Source organism: Coregonus clupeaformis, chromosome 19 (assembly GCF_020615455.1).
Source record: "Coregonus clupeaformis isolate EN_2021a chromosome 19, ASM2061545v1, whole genome shotgun sequence".
NCBI lineage: Eukaryota > Metazoa > Chordata > Actinopteri > Salmoniformes > Salmonidae > Coregonus > Coregonus clupeaformis.
In genome coordinates, this window is record NC_059210.1 from 46,767,550 (window position 1) to 46,789,872 (window position 22,323).

The 22,323-nt window shown below is 42.2% G+C and overlaps 3 protein-coding genes across 4 annotated transcripts; all 3 read right to left on the minus strand.

Annotated features, from left to right (window-relative positions):
• Nucleotides 1–447: 447 nt before the first annotated feature.
• Nucleotides 448–4,252, minus strand: nudt7 (nudix (nucleoside diphosphate linked moiety X)-type motif 7). The gene is made up of 3 exons (XM_041836648.2): nucleotides 3,812–4,252; nucleotides 1,408–1,566; nucleotides 448–975 (listed from the first exon to the last, which is right to left on the minus strand). The coding sequence occupies exons 1-3, from the start codon at nucleotides 3,965–3,967 to the stop codon at nucleotides 625–627; spliced, it is 666 nt and encodes a 221-aa protein (XP_041692582.1). The 5' UTR covers nucleotides 3,968–4,252; the 3' UTR covers nucleotides 448–624.
• A 2,152-nt stretch (nucleotides 4,253–6,404) lies between these two features.
• LOC121531411 (hypoxanthine-guanine phosphoribosyltransferase) lies at nucleotides 6,405–14,742 on the minus strand. 2 transcript variants are annotated; one of them, XM_041836649.2, is made up of 10 exons: nucleotides 14,567–14,742; nucleotides 13,442–13,513; nucleotides 12,921–13,027; nucleotides 12,129–12,312; nucleotides 11,700–11,765; nucleotides 11,507–11,524; nucleotides 11,126–11,208; nucleotides 10,388–10,434; nucleotides 7,715–7,791; nucleotides 6,405–7,047 (listed from the first exon to the last, which is right to left on the minus strand). In XM_041836649.2, the coding sequence occupies exons 2-10, from the start codon at nucleotides 13,454–13,456 to the stop codon at nucleotides 7,000–7,002; spliced, it is 645 nt and encodes a 214-aa protein (XP_041692583.1). In that variant the 5' UTR covers nucleotides 13,457–13,513; nucleotides 14,567–14,742; the 3' UTR covers nucleotides 6,405–6,999. The 2 variants fall into 2 exon arrangements, with proteins under 2 accessions (XP_041692583.1, XP_045061097.1); XM_045205162.1 differs by lacking the exon at nucleotides 14,567–14,742 and having other exon boundaries at nucleotides 13,442–13,586.
• Nucleotides 14,743–15,627: 885 nt separating this feature from the next.
• Nucleotides 15,628–19,700, minus strand: LOC121531412 (26S proteasome non-ATPase regulatory subunit 7). The gene is made up of 8 exons (XM_041836650.1): nucleotides 19,522–19,700; nucleotides 18,106–18,197; nucleotides 17,847–17,939; nucleotides 17,637–17,734; nucleotides 17,409–17,489; nucleotides 17,011–17,102; nucleotides 16,672–16,870; nucleotides 15,628–16,415 (listed from the first exon to the last, which is right to left on the minus strand). Exons 1-8 carry the CDS (start codon nucleotides 19,593–19,595, stop codon nucleotides 16,167–16,169), a joined length of 978 nt encoding a protein of 325 aa, XP_041692584.1. The 5' UTR covers nucleotides 19,596–19,700; the 3' UTR covers nucleotides 15,628–16,166.
• Between the last annotated feature and the right edge of the window lie 2,623 nt (nucleotides 19,701–22,323).

Here is a 22,323-nt window from a genome sequence, read left to right on the forward strand (position 1 = left end):
CTTTAAGGAAAATGTTTTAATATTTGTGTGTTTTTGGCTCACATAATATAATTTAAAAGTATGCATTAAGGTGTCTAATATAATAAATCTAGCCAAAACGAATAAGACAATAATAAATGTATTTCTATAGCTTCCAAAATGTGTGCCAAGATGGGGCATGGTGGCTTCAACACAGCGCCCCCTATCAGTCGTCTAGTCCAATATTATTCATTATGATCTGAGAGGCTAAATTGATTATATTTCAGCACTCCTACTCTGAGATTCTTTGAATACAGGCCCTGATCCAGGTATCAACTCAGTCTTGTCCTTCCACATTGCTCTAAACAGGCCTCTGCCCACTCCTCCTCTCACACGTTACATTCATGAACTCAACAGGATGCATTTATCTATTCAAACTTTAAAAGTATACTTTTTGTCATCAATATACAATTTTCACACAAGTTACATTTACATTCAAAGTATTTATTTTTTTCGTTCGATTTTTGTAAAGACTGTAGGTATTGCACATAATTCCACATTTACAGTTGGCAGAACAATTACATTTACAACGTTTTAGGGAAAAATATGCTCTCACTATCATTACATTATATAATGATCTGGTTAAAATGTCAAAACATTTATCTGTCATAGTTTACTGATCCTCTTGTTTAGATTGTGTTGGAAGAAAGATACCGGGTCATCAGAGTCAAAACCAGTCTCAAACTCTGGCTTTTTCCTGAGGGCTAGGACAGAGACCAGTATAGCCAAAATGGCAGTCAGGCCCCATATCTGATAGTGGCTGCCTGATTCAGAGTCCGGAAACTGGAAACTGTGGAGCAGGCCAGCAATTCCAGGGGCGCTGTAGGATGAGTGGTCTATCTCTCTAGTGAAGAACTCCAGGGGGACAGTGAACACAGCGCTGACCTCGGCTGGGTTTGGGCGAGGAGAGAATGAGGCCTCAATGAATCCCACCACTGGAGTCACCAACAGACCACTCTACAGAGCGAGAGAGAGGAGGGAGAGAGAAGAGAATAGAGAGGGGCGAGGGGAATTAAGGGGAGAAAAGAGAGAAGATAAAATATGTGGAAGAGAGGGGAGAGGAGAAAGTATGAATATCTCTGACTAGAAGTATGGCCTATAATCTATTGACAATATCTAATACCAAAATATACTGTACTATACTGGGCAGGGTTCTCCAACTTCGGTCATTGAGTTACTTGGTGTACAGGATTTTTATCCAACTTGATTCAATAAAACACCTGATTCAGCTAATTATGGTCTAATTATGCTATTAGCAGTTTTTTTTTATAGTTCTCCAGGACTAGAATCCTATTGAATCCTGTTACACCATGATAGTGGGGCAGTTGAGAAATCATCAGCGTCCATTTTGAAACATTTCATGTAAAAGCAACCTCTCCCCATGTGTACCTTGTTCATAACGGGGAAGAGTGTGCAGACCACGTCCACCTGGTCAGGAGGAAGGCCTATCTCCTCCTCTGCCTCTCTCAGAGCCGTGTCCACATCATCCCTGTCCCTCGGATCCCTCTTCCCACCTGGGAAACACACCTCGCCTGCGTTGGTCCTCAGCTGCAGCACAGAGAGAGAGAGAGAGACAAAGAGCGAGTTGTACACCATTCCATTTTGTTTGCTTGTGTAAAGGACATCATGCTGCTTGCTTAGCGAGTACCACTTCCTCCCGATTCGGCCCATACCTGGCACAAACCCAGGACGTCTGCCTTGCTAGCACACGTCAGTGCCCTCCTGAAGCGTCAGGCCCCAATTTGCATACCTCCCCAACATATCCACAGATGACGCAATCTCTATTGCAATCCACACAGCCCTTTCCCACCTGGATAAGAGGAACACCTATATGAGAATGCTGTTAATTGACTACAGCTCAGCATTCAACACCATAGTGCCCTCCAAGCTCATCACTAAGCTAAGGACCCCTCCCTCTGCAACTGGATCCTGGACTTCATGATGGGCTGCCCCCAAGTTGTGAGGGTAGGCAACAACACATCCGCCATGCTGACCCTCAACACGGGGGCAGCTCAGGGGTGCATGCTTAGTCACCTCCTGTACTTCTTGTTCACCCATGACTGCGTGGCCATGCACGACTCCAACACCATCATTAGGTTTGCAGACGACACGATGGTGGTAGTAGGACTGATCACTGATGACGATGAGACAGCCTATAGGGAGGAGGTTAGAGACCTCCCTCAACTTTAGCATGACAATGGAGCTGATTGTGGACAACAGGAAACGGAGAGCCAAGCACACCCCCATTCACATCAAGGGGGCTGTAGTGGAGTGGGTCGAGAGCTTCAATCTCCTCGGTTTCCACATCACTAAGGATCTATCATGGTCCACACACACCAACAAAGTTGTTAAGAGGGCACGACAATGCCTTTACCCCCTCAGGAGGCTGAAAATATTTCCTAAAAAAGTTCTACAGCTGCACCATTGAGAGCATCTTGACTGGCTGCATCACCACTTGGTATGGCAACTGCTTGGCATCCGACCGCAAGGCGCAACAGAGGGTAGTGCGTACGGCCATGTACAACACTGGGGCCGAGCTCCCTGCCGTCCAGGACCTCTACATCAGGCAGTGTCAGAGGAAGGCCCTAAACATTTTCTAACTTCAGCCACCCAAGTCATAGACAGTTCTCTCTGCTACTGCATGGCAAGCAGTACCGATGCACCAAGTCTGGAACCAACAGGACCCTGAACAGCTTCTACCCCCAAGCCATAAGACTGCTAAATAGTTTGTCCGGGTAGCTATTTGGTTAACTATCTGCATTGACCCCCTTTGCACTAACTTTTTTTACTCATCACATACACTGCTGCTACTGTTTGTTTATTATCTGACACTTTATTCCTAGTTATATGTACACATCTACCTCGTCCTCCTGCACATCGACTAGGTACTGGTACCCTGTGTATATAGCCAAGTTATCGTTACTCATTGTGTATTTATTATTACCTGTTTTACTTTTCTATTATTGATCTACTTTCTTTCTCTGCATTGTTGGAAAGGGCCGTAAGTAAGCATTTCACTGTCAGTCTACACCTGTTGTTTACGAAGCATGTGGCAAATAACATTTGATTTGAAGTTTACCAGTCAGCGCCACACTCACACGACGGCTCATTTGGCTCCCAAACAAATCTTTGTTCAAAATACTTAAATAGACCTAGAACCATGAAAGAAAATGTTGCTATTCTACAATGTAAAGGCCAAAAGTTTGGCTACCATTGTGTCAGATCGTGAAATGCACGTTCAAATAATTGTTTTACCTGGCCAAATTATTAGATGGCCTGCACTGAAAAAAATCAGCGTGGACCAGATTGACTCGCTCTCCCCACTATTTATTGTTTCTGCAGTGAGGATTGACGCTCTTTAGCTAATTATTTTGTAACTTATCTGCCGAAAAACGTTGTTTTGAGTTCAAAAAGCAGTACCAGCAGTATGCAAATCAGATAGCCAAATAAACGGCTCTTTCACCGATGCAATTCGGTTCCCAACGTTCACCAAAAAGAGCCGTTCGTTCGCGAACGACCCATCACTACTGAGGAGTAAATTTCACACATCCCAATGTTGTGCGTTAACACTCACGCGTGTTAACGCACAAAGATCAAAGGCTATGTTTATAAATACAGTGGACACTTTCACACTTTTGGATGTAACACTGTCATGTCTTTTGTATTAATGGTTTCAATGTTCATAACACAATTTTGTATGTTCAATGGCAAAACTGTAGGCCTGAGAATTCATTACAGAATAGTTCAGGTAAAGTGGTTAAACTAGGGAGTTAGGGAGAGCCATATTACTGACCTCTTGGGAGCGTAGAGTCATCAGCATGTGTACCTCTCCGTCCCTCACAAACAGCGGTATCAACACGGAGGCTTTGGGCAGGACAGGCAAGTAGGAGAATCTGCTCCCGACTTCATACTGCTTCAATATGGCAGCTGTCTTTTCTTTTAGGTCCATCCTGAATGTCAACAATATCCCCAAACAGAGGCAAAGACCTCACAGTGAAACATACCAGTAGCCTACCTTGTTTTTGTTATAAAATATACCTCGAGTTTGTTATTGCTGTACAGGAGAAACTCTTCCGAATGCTATAACCCTGCTGCCGACCTATGTCAATACTATCCCAATATTAAATATTTTCTTCGGACAGGCACCTGCTGTGCAAAAACTATCGTTGTTGTCGCTACAATGCTTCCACTTGACATTAGGCTACAGTACTTGCATGCGGAAGCGAGTCTTCTTCGTCTTCAGTGGGGTTTATCGGCGGTTGGCATCCAACGTTATGGTGCATTACTGCCACCTACTGTACTGGTGTGTGGGCCAGAGACGGATAAACTAAATCCTACCTGCCAGCCCCGTTGCTCTTAAAAAAGATAACAAAATATTTGAGACTATATCTAATGACGTTCTACTCAATATACTCTTTAAACTAATTTCCTGTATCCCCTTCTCCCTCATACTAGATCTCATCCTCTCTCTTTCCCTCTGATACTGCCCACACTGTAGCAATACATTTACATTTACGTCATTTAGCAGACGCTCTTATCCAGAGCGACTTACAGTTAGTGAGTGCATACTTTTTTTTTTCATACTGGCCCCCCGTATACATGCTCCATGGTCTCTGTTTCCTGACAATAATCACACTTTCCTGTTGGATGCTTTCCTATCACATTTAATGTCTTATTCAACTGGCTGTGTCCCACCCATAATCTTGTAAAAATAGCCTTCTCTCTTCTGTCCCTTCCTGCCGTCCTCCCCTCCCCTTTCCTCTGTACTTGAAAAAAATGCCTTCCCTTATTATCTATATTCCACGGCTCCTGCCATCTCTGCACCATCACTGTATATATGTATTTTTGCCTCTGCCTTGCTCATTGTAACTTCAACATCCCCACTACTAAGTGCTTGTTTAGCCTGTTCATCTACTGCCTCGTTCCCCTCCACCCCCACATGGGCTGGACCCAAGTATGGGGTGGGGTTTGTAGCACCTCATAAAGCAGGTCTTGTCTGCTACGTGAGCTAAAGGACTGGAGACTCATTAACACTGCACATGAATCAGAGCAAATAACTACTGTCTTGTTTGACTTCCTCCACCCAATGAAAGGCCAACAGTATGGCCATCAGCTCCGCCATATATACAGCCAGATGATCTGTAATACGTTTCCTGACTTCCACCCCACATTCCTGCACTACAAATGCTGACCCAGTACGTCCTGTCCTTTGATCTTTTGAACCATCTGTGTAAATGGCCACAAAATCCCGATACACAGTATCCAGACGTCTCTTAAACAAATCAGATGGATCAACACCCTCCCTATCTTTCTGTAGTCTCTCCAACACTTCTAGATCAACTACTGGAGGTGGGAGTAGCCACGGAAGCGAGTCCCTTCAGGATAAAGAACATGTACGGCAACTCCACCTAGTGGGGAACTAGAGACCAACATCTTGGAAAATGATAAGCTCTATGTTTTGCACGGACATGTTGCGCAGTTGTGCCTCAAATGAACACCTAAAATAACTGCCCTGAAATTAATCACAATCTAGCAACCCTTTTTAAAGTCAATCCATAATTCAAAGGCACTCGCACATCTGAGTTATCGTGTTGCAGGTGCATGGTAACAATAATAATTTAAGAAAATAGAAACCTACACACGGATCTTGCTAAAGGCACTGTTTTTTATGCAGTTTATGCGCCGCGGGAAGTAGTTTGGGGGTGGGGGTCCTGCGATCCGGAAAAATGCCTGTGCTGAAGATGTCTATATTGGTCCTCTAATACAGGACGAGTAAAGGCCCAGTGCACTACTTTTGTGAAAACATTTAAACTACATGTATTTGAGTGTTTACCAGCATTTGTAACTTGAGTCTGATAGTTGTCTGTTCAAAACAGTTAATCTGATAATCCTTGTGGAATATAAAAAAGTACTTGCTTGATATGTTTTCCAGTTTCTTGAAATACTTTGCAAATGCAACTTATTTCTAAGTGTAACCTGAAATGGTCTATTAATTCCTTTTACATTTTAGTAGAGCAATTTACAGTAGTGAGTGCATACATTTTCATACTGCTCCCCCGTGGGAATCGAACCCTCAACTCTAGTAGTGCAAGTGCCATGCTCTACCAACTGAGCCACATCATCACAAACCACTAGATGTCTCAATGTTTTTGCCCATACTACAGAAGTCTATATCGGTCAGTTAATACTAGTGCACTACTTTAGTGATTTTTTTTTCAAAATGTTAATCATATTATATCAGCACCCCTGCTTCCCGCGGCTATGTATGTCTGCCTCTTCGCCTTAAAAGCTTCAATAAAAAAAACAAGAGCAGTGTGCCGATTTCTCTTTTCTTTAAAGTCAATCCATGAAAGGCATCTCTCTCCACACACACACGAATAAACAAGTTTAACATTAACAACAATACTATTTTAATGTTGATGTCAATGTCCTTGGTGAATGAAAACATTGCCATTATTAAAGAAAATTGTTACATTACATTCCAGGCCTGTCTTTGCATGGGATATGAGCTAAACAGCATAATTGGTTTGTACGATGCAGTAAAACTGTCTGATACATGCAGTACATGGCTTGACTCACATAGATTTTACTGTGGATATGTAGTCGCCTGAGACCCTGTGGATTGTATTAAGCAACATAATGAAATCAATATTCACCATTACTAACATAAATCAGAGGCATCCAAAGCCCCAATTTAATATATAATAAGAAATCTAAATAAAATAAGTTCTCCCATAACTATCTTTACATGAGTCCTCTACTTAAAAAGATATCTCATCCCATTCCTTCCAGGGGAACAAAAATATGAATTCAATACATTTGTTTTCTGGAAGAGCATCTTGCAAACTGAATTCACAATCCATGTGTTCACATTAAGTAGGTTTCATACATAGAAAAATAAATAAGGTTCAGAACCCTAAAAAGCTCAGGATCATCACAGTGGTCCTAGTCTCCCTTCATTTATCTGTCCATTGCCTCAGCTCACACTTTGTACTTCTCCTTTGCGTTCTCGTTCAGTATACAGATGTGCTGCACAGAGCAAAAACACATGGTAAAGTGTGTGTGTGTGTAGAAAGAATACACCAACAACATACTTTATTAAACTGACTCCTCATAAGTACACTGGGTGTACAAAACAACTGCTATTTCCATGTCAGACTGACCAGGTGAAAGCTATGATCCCTTATTGATGTCACATGTTCTACTTCAATCAGAGTAGATGAAGGGGAAAAGACAGGTTAAAGAAGGATTTTCAAGCCTTGAGACAATTGAGACATGGATTGTGTATGTGTGCCATTCAGACGGTGAATGTGCAAGACAAAAGTAGGTGTCAGGCGCACCGGTTTGAGTGTGTCAAGACCTGCAACGCTGCTGGGTTTTTCACACTCAACAGTTTCCCGTGTATATCAAGAATGGTCCACCACCTAAAGGACATCCAGCCAACTTGACAACTGTGGGAAGCATTGGCGTCAACATGGGCCAGCATCCGTGTTGAACACTTTCGACACCTTGTAGAGTCCATTCCCTGACCAATTGAGGCTGTTCTGAGGGCAAAAGGGGGTCCAACTCAATATTAGGAAGGTGTTCCTAATGTTTTGTACACTCAGTGTATGTCTTTCACTAGGTTTTGACATGCTGAATCTCAGATCGAGAATATAACAGAATATCAGGATCATCTCCAATGCAGCCAACTTACACTGAGATCTCTGAAGTACTCATTGTAGTCCAGGGCATATCCCACCAGGAACGAATCAGGCACCTCAAACCCGATGTCTGACAAAATACAGAGACGGACATAATTCACTGCACAATACAATACTAAGCTACATGTAACAGTTATACATCTTGCTGTGTAGTATTAAGTTAGCAGTATCAAAAGATCTTATGGGATGAGTTTTGCATTAGCATTACATAACATTAACACAGATATAAAGTATGTTGCTCTTTTCCATCTCTGGAGGTTAGCTGGTTGACTCCTGTTGTCTGTGACTGGGGTTGACCCTTTAGCTGCAAGGGTCACAGAGCAGGTCAAAGGTAAACAACAGCTGTCCTTGCAAAACCATCTTAAAAAGCTTATCCAACTGACTTAAAAGCATGACATAAATCACTAACCATGTGTGTGTGTAGAATACTAGTACTAGAGTACCATGTTGACCTACACATTCAAAGTAGATTTTTAGATACGCATATTAATCTCATGCGAAAAATATAACTATTATACAGTGGAGGGAAAAAAGTATTTAGTCAGCCACCAATTGTGCAAGTTCTCCCACTTAAAAAGATGAGAGGCCTGTAATTTTCATCATAGGTACACGTCAACTATGACAGACAAATGGAGAATTTTTTCTCCAGAAAATCACATTGTAGGATTTTTTTATGAATTTATTTGCAAATTATGGTGGAAAATAAGTATTTGGTCACCTACAAACAAGCAAGATTTCTGGCACTCACACACCTGTAACTTCTTCTTTAAGAGGCTCCTCTGTCCTCCACTCGTTACCTGTATTAATGGCACCTGTTTGAACTTGTTATCAGTATAAAAGACACCTGTCCACAACCTCAAACAGTCACACTCCAAACTCCACTATGGCCAAGACCAAAGAGCTGTCAAAGGACACCAGAAACAAAATTGTAGACCTGCACCAGGCTGGGAAGACTGAATCTGCAATAGGTAAGCAGCTTGGTTTGAAGAAATCAACTGTGGGAGCAATTATTAGGAAATGGAAGACATACAAGACTACTGATAATCTCCCTCGATCTGGGGCTCCACGCAAGATCTCACCCTGTGGGGTCAAAATGATCACAAGAACGGTGAGCAAAAATCCCAGAACCACACGGGGGGACCTAGTGAATGACCTGCAGAGAGCAGGGACCAAAGTAACAAAGCCTACCATCAGTAACACACTACGCCGCCAGGGACTCAAATCCTGCAGTGCGAGACGTGTCCCCCTGCTTAAGCCAGTACATGTCCAGGCCTGTCTGAAGTTTGCTAGAGTGCATTTGGATGATCCAGAAGAGGATTGGGAGAATGTCATATGGTCAGATGAAACCAAAATATAACTTTTGGGTAAAAACTCAACTCGTCGTGTTTGGAGGACAAAGAATGCTGAGTTGCATCCAAAGAACACCATACCTACTGTGAAGCATGGGGGTGGAAACATCATGCTTTGGGGCTGTTTTTCTGCAAAGGGACCAGGACGACTGATCCGTGTAAAGGAAAGAATGGGGCCATGTATCGTGAGATTTTGAGTGAAAACCTCCTTCCATCAGCAAGGGCATTGAAGATGAAACGTGGCTGGGTCTTTCAGCATGACAATGATCCCAAACACACCGCCCGGGCAACGAAGGAGTGGCTTCGTAAGAAGCATTTCAAGGTCCTGGAGTGGCCTAGCCAGTCTCCAGATCTCAACCCCATAGAAAATCTTTGGAGGGAGTTGAAAGTCTGTGTTGCCCAATGGAAGCCCCAAAACATCACTGCTCTAGAGGAGATCTGCATGGAGGAATGGGCCAAAATTTTACATTTACATCATTTAGCAGATGCTCTTATCCAGAGCGACTTACAAATTGGTGCATTCACCTTATAGCCAGTGGGATAACCACTTTACAATTATTATTATTTTTTTGGTGGGGTGGGGTTAGAAGGATTACTTGATCCTATCCCAGGTGTTCCTTAAAGAGGTGGGGTTTCAAATGTCTCCGGAAGGTGGTGGGTGACTCCGCTGTCCTGGCGTCGTGAGGGAGCTTGTTCCACCATTGGGGTGCCAGAGCAGCGAACAGTTTTGACTGGGCTGAGCGGGAACTGTGCTTCAGCAGAGGTAGGGGAGCCAGCAGGCCAGAGGTGGATGAACGCAATGCCCCTCGTCTTCACAGTGTGTGAAAACCTTGTGAAGACTTACAGAAAACGTTTGACCTGTGTCATTGCCAACAAAGGGTATATAAAAGTATTGAGAAACTTTTGTTATTGACCAAATACTTATTTTCCACCATAATTATCAAATAAATTCATAAAAAATCCTACAATGTGATTTTCTGGATTTTTTTCTCTCATTTTGTCTGTCATAGTTGACGTGTACCTATGATGAAAATTACAGGCCTCATCTTTTTAAGTGGGAGAACTTGCACAATTGGTGGCTGACTAAATACTTTTTCCCCCCCACTGTATAATATACCATTTAGCAGACGCTTTTATCCAAAGCGACTTACAGTCATGCGTGCATACATTTTTGTGTATGGGTGGTCCCGGGGATCGAACCCACTACCTTGGCGTTACAAGCGCCGTGCTCTACCAGCTGAGGCTCTTTCTAGTACAGTAGTGTATCAACGGTGGGAAGGCACGCATGACACGCACACAAAACACGGCAGAACTCACAGTCTGGTCTGTATCCTGAGCTCCTTGGTGTTCTCTTGACTAGAAGGCTGAAATTACAATGCATACAAGCACAGAAATGAATAGGATCTCTATGCAAACCATGCTCTTAATGGCATGGCATGCAATGCTCTCAATGACATGGTCTTCAGCAATCTCAATGACACAGCAAACAATATAATCCACTCAATGGCCTTGCATTGTTCTCAATAACATAGCATAGCTACAATGCACTCAAGAACACAGCCATCTACAACCTAAACTAGAGTCAAATAGTCCCTTCCATAGCAGAGGAATATCCCGTCCCTCCACAGTTCAGTTAACAGTATGGTACATAGATGAACGCTTAATCTGCTCCAGTCACATAACATCTCTAAATCAGTGCTTAAGGGGAGAGTGCATTACGGTAGATGGAGAGTGCGGTCATTAATAGTGCTGTCTAGATCGACAAAGGCTGCGTTTACACAGGCAGCCCTATTCTGATATTTTTTTCCCACTAATTGGTCTTTTGACCAATCACACCAGATATTTTCATATTAGATTTTTGTATTTTTTTTTAGAGCTGATCCAATTGGTCAAAATACCAATTAGTGAAAAAATTATCAGAATTGGGCCGCCTGTGTAAATGCAGTCAAAGAGACTGACATTCTGAGCTGAACCACTTCTCTGTCTAAATCAGGGCTACACAGCACTTCTATATGGGAGAAAAGAGTACTGTGTGCTTAATACATTGGTTCTCACCTGACCACTTTGACCATCTTTGGATTGCATTCACTCAGCAGTGATAGCAGTGTCTCCATAGTCCTCCCCGTCTCCACAATGTCCTAAACACATCAGCAGGACAGATACCGCTGCATAAGGGGTTTCAATTTAAGGGGTGCAAGGAAGTCCAACAACAATTCAAGGCAAGCAATAAAATATTAATGTGGACAACCATAGCGATGGTCCAGCCCACTACTTTTAGGGTACACCCATTAGTGAATGTGATTTGCACCCTGGTCATATAGCTATGGTTCATGTGAGAGCTAGTGTGCTCCACACATTTATGTACAGCAGTTTTAACATTTAGAGAGATTGAATATTCAGAGTAAGTCCTAGAAAGACACAGGGAAATGGTCTTACCTCAACTATCAAAACATTCTGCAAAGGAAATTAGAAAACAATTGATCACAAATATACTGTAGATCAATATGTCCATAACAAAAAATCGAATAATTAAACAAAAATACAGAGCCTCATTGGTAAAAAGATTACAACTTCACTCCTAAGATCTACAATATTTTATCAGTGGTTATGGCAAGCAATCAAATCTCACCTTCCCTGTTAGAGTAGAGAGCTCGTCCCCTCCGATAACTTTGACAATGTTTGTAGACTGGTCATTCTGTGGACAATACACACACACACACACATCAGTAAAACTACACATCTCACCCAGGAAGAGGGTGATGGTCAAATAATCATAAGGTGATCTAGTAATACATTAAAATAACAGTGTTGTCCAATTGCAGTGTTATTTGCTCATGCATCAGATCAGAGTCTAGTAGCAGATCACATTGTGATTAAGCCAACCCTTGTGGCATGACAACAGATAATACAGGGGTTGGCTAAACACACAAACTTCTCCAGCAACAATACACCCAGAATAAGCAACGGCTGCATTGCTTACATACAAAGATTGTCATCTTTCTTACAGCATTGGAGGCTATTGAAGGAGAGTGAGAGAAACGTGGAGTGGTTCACTTACACAATAGCTCTTTAGCCTAATGAAATCCACAGTCAACGGGACAGACTTCTCGCTGTTCTGATTTAGGGCCTTGATGTAGTGCAGCAGGTCGGCAAAGAATGTATAACCTCCTTTGAGAACACACAGTGCTACTATATGGTGTCCCCCCATGTCACGGACTATATTACGAGCCAGGCGCTCAGTCCTAGAGAGCGAGAGAAGGAACAGATAGAGGAGGATAAAAATGACAGGAGAGAGGGAGATACAATGGCATGGGACCTGTCATTTCTGTGCAGGCTCATCAATCAATCTTCAGTTGGTTTGTGATCTGGTCAGTCAGAACATCATGGTTTAAGGCTAGTATTGGCCATGTGTGGAAAACTGGCTGAAAAGTTGCTGACTGGGTCAAATCAAATGATCTGGTTGGAGTCCTACTATTCATAACAGGGTTTAACATGGGATTCTACAACAGGGTATCCGACTGCCAGTGTGTTTCATTCATAAAGCTGCTGCTTGCCTTCTCCATGTCTGCAATGCAAATTGATGATGGCTATACACTAGTACAATACATCACTGCTGGTCTAGATGCCTAACACTGATTTGTCTAACAAATGTTGGTGAGCACTATCCAACAAAATACCTTAGCAACCATGGGTAAATTAAGAAAACAATGGAGGCATAGAGGAATTGGTACAAACGTAAAGTTCTGATTTACTCCACAAGGGAATAGGAAAGTGTGTAATTATGATGCTATAGTACAGTAGCCTACCCAGGTCCAAAGAGTGCCAGTCCAGTGGTGATGGTTTGACTTACCTGTCCATGATCAGTCCATGAGGGATGATGACCCGGTCTAAATCCTCCTCATAGTGTTTGGGGACACAGAAGAGGTCCAACTCATACCCCTTCTCATCATCAGGTATCTGAAGGAGCAAAGAGATCAAACACATTTAGGAAATGATGGTACAGAAACGTGCAATTGAGGTGACCAAACGTCGTTGCAAACTGAAACACTCACACATAGGAGCCAGGCGCCCTGGCAACGTTTAAGCTTCCTTTAAACCACGTGTTTGTGGGTGAGACGTGCGATCTGCTTTTAGGACTCCATAGCCTACTAGGTCTGACAGACTGCCGAATTATGAAATAATGTAAACTACCAACTAAGTAACACGCCAGTGATGTATTCACACATGTCCCGCAATACCGATGACGTTATGAAACCACACTCCGACACGTAACTCAGAAACGTTCATTCTGCAGATTACCATTCTGCCCAGAGCAAGACGAGGGATCTGACTGACATTACAAATATAGCATAGGGACAGGGTACACCTTACCTGGATATAGGCCATATCACCGCTCTTGCTGTTCACTCCTCCTCACTAGGATGATATTTGAGGAGTCATACCCTGATCAATAGGGAAAAAGAATGTTGGTGGGTGGTGCGTCTCTCGTGCTCGCTCTTCCTCGCCTACTTTACCATGCGATGCTCTCCCTCCCCTGGGGTTTTAAACCCTGACGTCACAATCAATTTTACCACCGACCAAAATCTGATTTACCTGACGCACCCTGAGTTGCTGCACATTTTATAATAGCCTACCGCCGTATTCCTCGTTGCATACCATAGATTGCATGTGTCGTAGTAAATATATATAATGTTATAGCTTGGTCTGACTAAAATCTTGTGCATGACCCATCTTGTGTTGGGCCTTTGTATTTAATACAATACACAAGAGACTTCTATCTTGTCGGCCTTATCAGCAGGTGGCTATGGACAACACCCACGCCATAGGTCTCTCAGTTCTCCCAACTCACGACTTCTTGCTCTGAGGACATACACACACACACCCCCACACACACACACATATACACACACACACACACATCATCATTGTTAAACATACACACACATACACACACACACACACATACACACACGCACACACACACACACACATCATCATTGTTAAACATACACACACATACACACACACACACACATACACACACGCACACACACACACACACATCATCATTGTTAAGCACACACACACACAAAAACCCCCTTCTCTTAGGCTGAACATCTGAAGACAGAGAACCCGACTCAGAGCCAATGCAATGGAGGTGACCTCGACCAACTCATCAGGACCAATCAGAAGATCAGAACTACTAGAATCAACCTACTTTATTTTATTGTATAAAATGTCAGCACACAATGTTTAGGGGCTCTCTCTCAGATATCTCCCTACGAGATTGACGAACGGGTCCGTGCACGCTATTCTCAGATATCTTTACCTCTGAATAAACTGCCTTATATTATACAATTATCCACCTTGTCCAAAAGTCTCTACTTGGTCTCCGTTCTCCAGTAAACTTGTTTTATCAACACATGGTACAATTTTCGAATTAGCTACTAGTGTGAAAGTAATTGCGCAGTTTGTCGTACAATAAACCATACCTACCGTTATTTTACTGTATGTTAGAATATAAATCTACACATCCAAATCTATGTAGAAACGCTTCTTCGCCATACTAGCCTAGTGCTGCGTCATGACAAGGATGATCATAATAAACGCAGAGGCGTCAACCACATTGTAGTTACTCCACAATACTAACCTAAATAACAGCGAAAAGGAAGCTTGTACAGAAGAAAAAATATTCAAAAACATGCGTCCTGTTTGCAAAAAGGCACTAAAGTAAAACTGCAAAAAATGTGGCAAAGAAATGAACTTTTTGTCTTGAATACAAAGCGTTATGTTTGGGGCAAATCCAATAAAAAAAATCACTGAGTACCACTCTTCATATTTTCAAGCATGGTGGTGACTGCATCATGTTATGGGTATGCTTGTCATCTGCAAGGAGTTTTTTAGGATAAAAAGAAACAGAATAGAGCTAAGCACAGGCTAAATCATAGAGGAAAACCTGGTTCAGTCTGCTTTCCAACAAACACTGGGAGACAAATTCATATTTCAGCAGGACAATAACCTAAAACACAAGGCCAAACCTACATTGGAGTTGCTTACCAAGACGACATTGAATGTTCCTGAGTGGCCTAGTGACATAAATCAGCTTGAAAAACCATGGCAAGACTTGAAAATGGCTGTCTAGCAAAGATCAATAACCAACTTGACAGAGCTTGAAGAATTCTTAAATGAATAATGTGCAAATATTGTAGGGCACTTCAGAAACTATTAGTTCATTGGCTGTAAAGGTTGTGTCATCAAGTAACCCAGTATAGGTCCTTTGTCAATAATCTTTGTCTACAGTTAATCCGAATGGAAAAATAAACATCAAACCACTCTTAACTTGGTATAGCCTGTGTTGTGTGAGAGATTCATAATATACAGTCCATCACCAGACTTGAATGCATCTTCCCCACAAATGACAGGCAAGACTGCAGGCGAGGCTGCATAACCTCACAATTCTCCTCCCTGTGTTTCTATGACATTAAATATCATACAGTACAACAAAACACACCCAAACAAAGGCAAGGGACAAAAGAAAACAAGATTTGCAAATTGGAAACGTAACAAAAACTATTTAATATGACCCTACTTTAATGAGTGATACAGAAACTGAAGGTTCCTTTCAGCATACAAAAGATAACAGCTCCCAGGCAACCATGTATATATATATATACACACACACACAACACCAGGGTCACATTCAGGAGGGGGCAATTTACTGAACGTTGTAGATAGAAATACCAGAATGGAGCTGACCTGATTCCTCACATGTCAGAGAGGCATGTCTGTTCTACAATATGGATTTCTATCTGAGGTTCCGTAACGTTGTGCCCTACTGAACACAGCCCAGACGGTGCAGAACAAACATGTTCTCATTGTAGAGAACATCCAACACACATAACCACCCTGTCACCCTCAGCACTATAGTTATTCAGATCCAGTTATGACAAAGGGCAAGTCTCAAATGACACCATGCCCCCATATAGAGCACTACTTTTAGCTAGACCCATACACAGACGCATGTGGCTCAGGCCAAAAGTAGTGCACTATCCAGGGGAATAGGGTATGACTTAAGACGCACACAAATAGTGCACACTCATTTCTTCTTCTTCTCATCTTTCTTGGATGAGGCGTCACCTTTCTCCTTCTCTTCCTTCTTCTCCTTGTCCTCTTTCTTCTCCTTCTTGCCCTCTTCCTTCTCCTGTCCCTCCTTCCTCTCAGCATCACGGTTGGAGATCTTGTTGTTGATGAGGTTGTGGAGAGCCACCACTGAGCGGATGAGGGACGCCAGGTAGACGACCAGCATCTGGTCGTTGGTCTTCAGGTAGAAGGCCTTTGTGAACTCCTTCAGGGAGAAGTGGCAGGATTAGGGCATTGTGTATTATGATTAACTAAACAGGGAAAATCTGGTGGAAAAAGCCAGACTATCTGTTCATTGTAATGAAGTAGTAGATCATACCCACGTGAATTTATTTGATTTGAGAACTAAAATGTGTCTGTGTACTCTTTCAAAATAAAAAAGCTAATATTGATTACCATGCCTGCCACCCCCTGCTCCCTTGCTCCCACACAAACCACCCCCATACTACACCCCAGCTTACCAGAAGGTTGACATCAGGAAGCAGGTTGAATATGTCCTGTAGGTGGTAGATGATTTGGTGGTTGATGGGCAACTTTCCTGCAGCCACTCTCTCCAGGTAAGACCTGATGTCCAGTAGCTTGGAGTTGAGCCCCTTTAGGCCATGTACCTGGTTAGTGATGCGCTGTGACAGAGTACCCACTGTCGTGTCCTTGATGTCTCTGTAGATGGGGTAGAATATATCAAGTTTAGAGTCCACATTAGTGCAAGTCTGTTCGGTGTGGTGTTAAGCATGAAACTGTAATTGAAAATCCATTAAATGTGTTGTGTCTGCAAAGTCCAGTTAAAAAATAATGTGTACCTGAGAAGGTGCTCCACGCCTACCTCCTCTGCCTCCTCGGCTCCAATCTCACTGGTCACATGTTCAAATGTTTTGGAGGTCGGGGTGCCGTCCTGGAAGAGTGAAGAAACAAGAACCCTTTTAGAGTAAACGTCTTCCTTTCTTTCACAGTGATCACTTGTATGCCCAGTCCAAAATCAGCACAGATCCCCCAGGGTTGGCTGGTCCAGGGTTTGACTTATTTTGTAATTTAGTCTCAAACAAGTCTATGCTCCACTTACGTCATGTATTATGCTCCACTTACGTCATGTATTATGCTCCACTTACGTCATGTATTATGCTCCACTTACATCATGTATTATGCTCCACTTACGTCATGTATTATGCTCCACTTACATCATGTATTATGCTCCACTTACGTCATGTATTTCCTCCACAGAGAAGTAGGCTTCTGTAGGCAGGCCCAGGTCCTTAGGCTTTACATCAATGATCACTAATACCTGAGGGGGAAAGTGCCATACAAACAGTCAATGTTCAATTAATTATCTGCTGCATTATCAATACAATTTAATCATTTCAACAGGAGATGAGACAAATATTTCTTACCGGTATTAATGTGGAATATTTACTGGGTGGAAAGCACTTACTGAATTGGTGCAGTATTGCTTGATGAGTTCATTGATGGCAATATCATTCTTATGTAGTTTAGGACCTGTGTGATACCAGCCCACTATCCTCTCTCTGGCTGGAGAGAAGAGAAGGAAAAGGTTTAAGAATCTCATAGCCAGACTATGTAGAAGTTGATGAGACTGAATTTATATAGTTAAACTGTAATAATGTATAGTGTGTGGTCTCACCATTGACTTTCTTGAACATGTTGTACATATTCTCCAAGTAGTCATGATCCAGGAACCACACTGAATCATCCTTGTCATCCTCATCAAAAGGCACTGGAGAAAAAAACACAATCAATATTGGATCCAACAACAGGCATAGCTATATAGCTAAATGTTCAGTGATCATAATTATTATTTTAGTTCTATCACAAATATAATAAGGATGTTATAAACGAGCAACAAACACGTTATATTAGTACATGAAAAGAGAAGAACTCACCTGCAAAGCTGTTGGACACATCAAGGATTTTCTTATGCCAAGAGCCGAGGAGGACACCCACTACTCGCTTTTGGTTGCCTACTTTCCCTATTCTGTCAAAACAGCACATTTACACAATCAATATCATAGGATGTCTTAGTGGAACTAACTTAAAGATGCACTCCAGGATCTTAAGCACAACAAAATTGTAACATATAGTATGAATTGGATTCGTAACATATATGAATTGCAAAACAAACAAACATATATATATATATTTAGATTTTTAAAATGTGCAGGACATAACATAAGAAATGGATGTACGCAATATGATGATGTAGTACACAAAACTGGGACCACTTTTGGCTCATGAGTACCACTTTCAAAATTACTGGCTGAAATTATACAAACACTTGAGAGAGCATCTTTAAGAAAGTTAACATAACTAGCTACCTAGTTAACTAGCTCAGTGATTCCCAAACGCAGGGGGGACTCAGTCTGGCTTTCCACTTACTCTTGAAAGTTGTAATAGTAGAATGCACAAGGTGCAATTTCGAAATTGGGAAGTGCATCATCAGTTTTCAGAGAGCTATTTATAACTTGTCAGAAATGTCCAGATCAACTAGCCCATGTCAGCTAACGCTCTTTGGCTAGGTTTTTTAGCCCATAGATTTTGTTGTAATGTTTGAGTCACTCATATCACATGAATACACATCTTGGCCAGGTCGCAGTTGTAAATGAGAACTTGTTCTCAACTGGCTTACCTGGTTAAATAAAGGTGAAATAAATAAAATAAAAAGACATGGCAAAATGTATAGAATTGCCAGAAAATGAGCTATGCAACTGCAAAATGTTCTCTGCATCCCATGACAAAATGAGTAGAATTGCAGGAAATAAACTTTAAACATGCAAAACCTTATCTCCGACAACAAGAGGGGTGTAAACAGTTTGTGTCATAAACAGTGCTTGTCCCCATAAAAATAAACGTAGGGGGCGCGGGATGTTACCCAATGCTGGAAGGGGGGCCTGAGTGGAGAAAGTTTGGGAACACCTGAACAAGCTAACTACAGTACTTTATCCCTGGCTAAGTTAGCTAGCTAACTAATCTGATCCATAATGATGTTGTGGCTTGTGCTCTATGGATATGACTAAACAGATGTTTTTCAATTCTTCCATATTTTTTTTAATCAGTTAATGTTGCTTGCTATTTGCCTGTTACTACAATTGACTAGCCAAAATAAACTAGCTAGCTATGCTACTGTCATTGCTAACAAATACAAAGCTTCAAATGGGTTTCTGACTCAGCAGGTTAGCTGGCCAGCTAACGAGCAAGCTAAGCCTGGCTGCAACATCATCATCTCGTACAAAAAGTGGCAACCTAGCAAAGAGGTAGCGAATGGATGTGATTTCCAAACAGATATATTATTAATTACATACCTATTAAAATGATCCACCACGCTGAGCAACACAAGTGGATGGACAACCACATTTTCTACCGCTAACTCCGGCATTTTTTATGTGAAGTGTTTGAGGATGCTAGCTAGCTAGCTAGCTACTTCTTTTCGAATTGCTAGTTACTTCCGTTTCTACGTAGCTAGTAGCAGAACCACTGAGACCTCCGTTCCGCCAGCAAGAATAAGCAAGAACTACCAAGAAGAAGGCCGTGACCTCGGCGATTTCCCTTAAAAATAAAAGTCCCGCAATGAAGATATAAATATAAAAATAATACAAATGGTCCATATTCGTAACATTTTATGAGGACATTTTAGCAGACTTAGAATTTTGTTCAATAATAGGAAAATATATATATGTCTGACCCTATCCTATGTATGTGGCAATAAAACATCTAATTATTATTATTTGTTATTTTAAAAAAATCCTGTACAGTACATTGTGTCGCAGTAAAAGGGGGGTCGATTCTACTCAGGAGCACCTCTAGTTTTCCAAATCCACAGAGTTTACAACCCAAGGACCGTCGCTGCTCATTCTGCGGCCCTTAAAGAGTGGCTTATCAGCTTAAATCACGCAGTACCCGCAAGCGGTCATATGCTCTAATGACTGCCTCGCTTGGTTCACCAACTACTTCTCAGATAGAGTTCAATGTGTCAAATCGGAGGGCCTGTTGTCTGGACCTCTGGCCGTCTCTATGGGGGTGCCACAGGGTTCAATTCTCAGGCCGACTCTATTCTCTGTGTATATCAATGATGTCGCTCTTGCTGCTGGTGACGCTCGGATCTACCTCTATGCGGACGACACCATTTTGTATACATCTGGCCATTCATTGGACACTGTTTTAACAAACCTCCAAACGAGCTTCAACGCCATACAACACTCCTTCCGTAGCCTCCAACTGCTCTTAAACACTAGTAAAACTAAATGCATGCTCTTCAACCGAACGCTGCTTGCACCCGCCCACCCCACTAGAATCACTACTGTCGGCGGGTCTGACCTAGAGTATGTGGACAACTACAAATACCTAGGTGTCTGGTTAGACTGTAAACTCTCCTTCCAGACTCACATTAAGCATCTCCAATCAAAAGTTAGATCTAGAATCGGCTTCCTATTTCGCAACAAAGCCTCCTTCACTCATGCTGCCAAAGATGCCCTCGTAAAACTGACTATCCTACCGATCCTTGACTTCAGCGATGTCATTTACAAAATAGCATCCAACACTCTACTCTGCAAATTGGATGTAGTCTATCACAGTGCCATCCGTTTTGTCACCAAAGCCCCATATACTACCCACCATTGTGACCTGTATGCTCTTGTTGGCTGGCCCTCACTACATATTCGTCGCCAAACCCACTGGCTCCAGGTCATCTATAAATCACTGCTAGGCAAATCCCCGTCTTATCTTAGCTCACTGGTCACCATAGCAACACCCACCCGTAGTCTGCGCTCCAGCAGGTATATCTCACTGGTCATCCCCAAAGCCAACACCTCCTTTGGCCGCCATTCCTTCCAGTTCTCTGCTGCCAATGACTGGAACGAAGTGCAAAAATCTCTGAAGCTGGAGACTCTTATCTCCCTCACTAACTTTAAGCGTCAGTTGTCAGAGCAGCTTACCGATAACTGCACCTGTACACAGCCTTTCTGAAATTAGCCCACCCAACTACCTCATCCCCATATTGTTATTTATTTTGCTAATTTGCACCCCAGTATCTCTATTTGCACATCATCTTTTGCACATCTATCATTCCAGTGTTAATACGAAATTGTAACTATTTTGCACTATGGCTATTTATTGCCTTACCTCCATAACTTACTACATTCGCACACACTGTATATATATTTTCTGTTGTATTTTGACTTTATGTTTTGTTTACCCCATATGTAACTGTGTTTGTTTTTATCGCACTGCTTTGCTTTATCTTGGCCAGGTCGCAGTTGTAAATGAGAACTTGTTCTCAACTGGCTTACCTGGTTAAATAAAGGTTAAATAAAAATAAATAAAGCTATTTATAACTTGTCAGAAATGTCTAGATCAACTAGCCAATGTCAGCTAACGTTTTTTAGCTAGGTATTTTTAGCCCATAGAGTTTGTTGTAAGAGGTTAAGCAGAGAGGGTTAAAGCTTATTTCCCGCAATTCTACACCTTTTGTCATGGGGTGTAGAGAACATTTTGCCATTTTAAGCTCATTTTCTTGCAATTCTACACATTTTGCTATGTCTAATGTGTATTCATGTGATACTTGAGTCAGGTCCGGTCCTTACCATTCTGCCGCCCTAGGCAAGACCAAAAGATGCCTATGATTGGTTCAGATTTGTTCCGGATCAGACCAACAATCAATGTCCGTGGACGCGTGGACGTTGAAATCAAGGCCATTTTTTGGTCTCGCCTATGGCGGCAGAACGGCAAGGACCAGGCTCTGATCAGTCCCTACACCTAAACGAGGACATTGCGTTCTTCCACCTCTGGCCTGCTGGTCCCCCTACCTCTGCGGAATCACAGTTCCCACTCAGCCCAGTCAAAACTGTTCGCTGCTCTGGCACCCCAATGATGGAACAAGCTCCCTCACGACGCCAGGACAGTGGAGTCACTGACCACCTTCCAGAGACACTTGAAACCCTACCTCTTGTTAGAAATTGCGTAATTCAAATCTGGTATTGGAATAAGAGAAAACATAATCAAGAGATATTCAATCCAAGCTACATTTATTATATGCAAAATGTATGTATGATAAGTATGTTGGTTCGTATACGGGCTCACTGAAATACCACGCAGGGCAGACAGAGAAC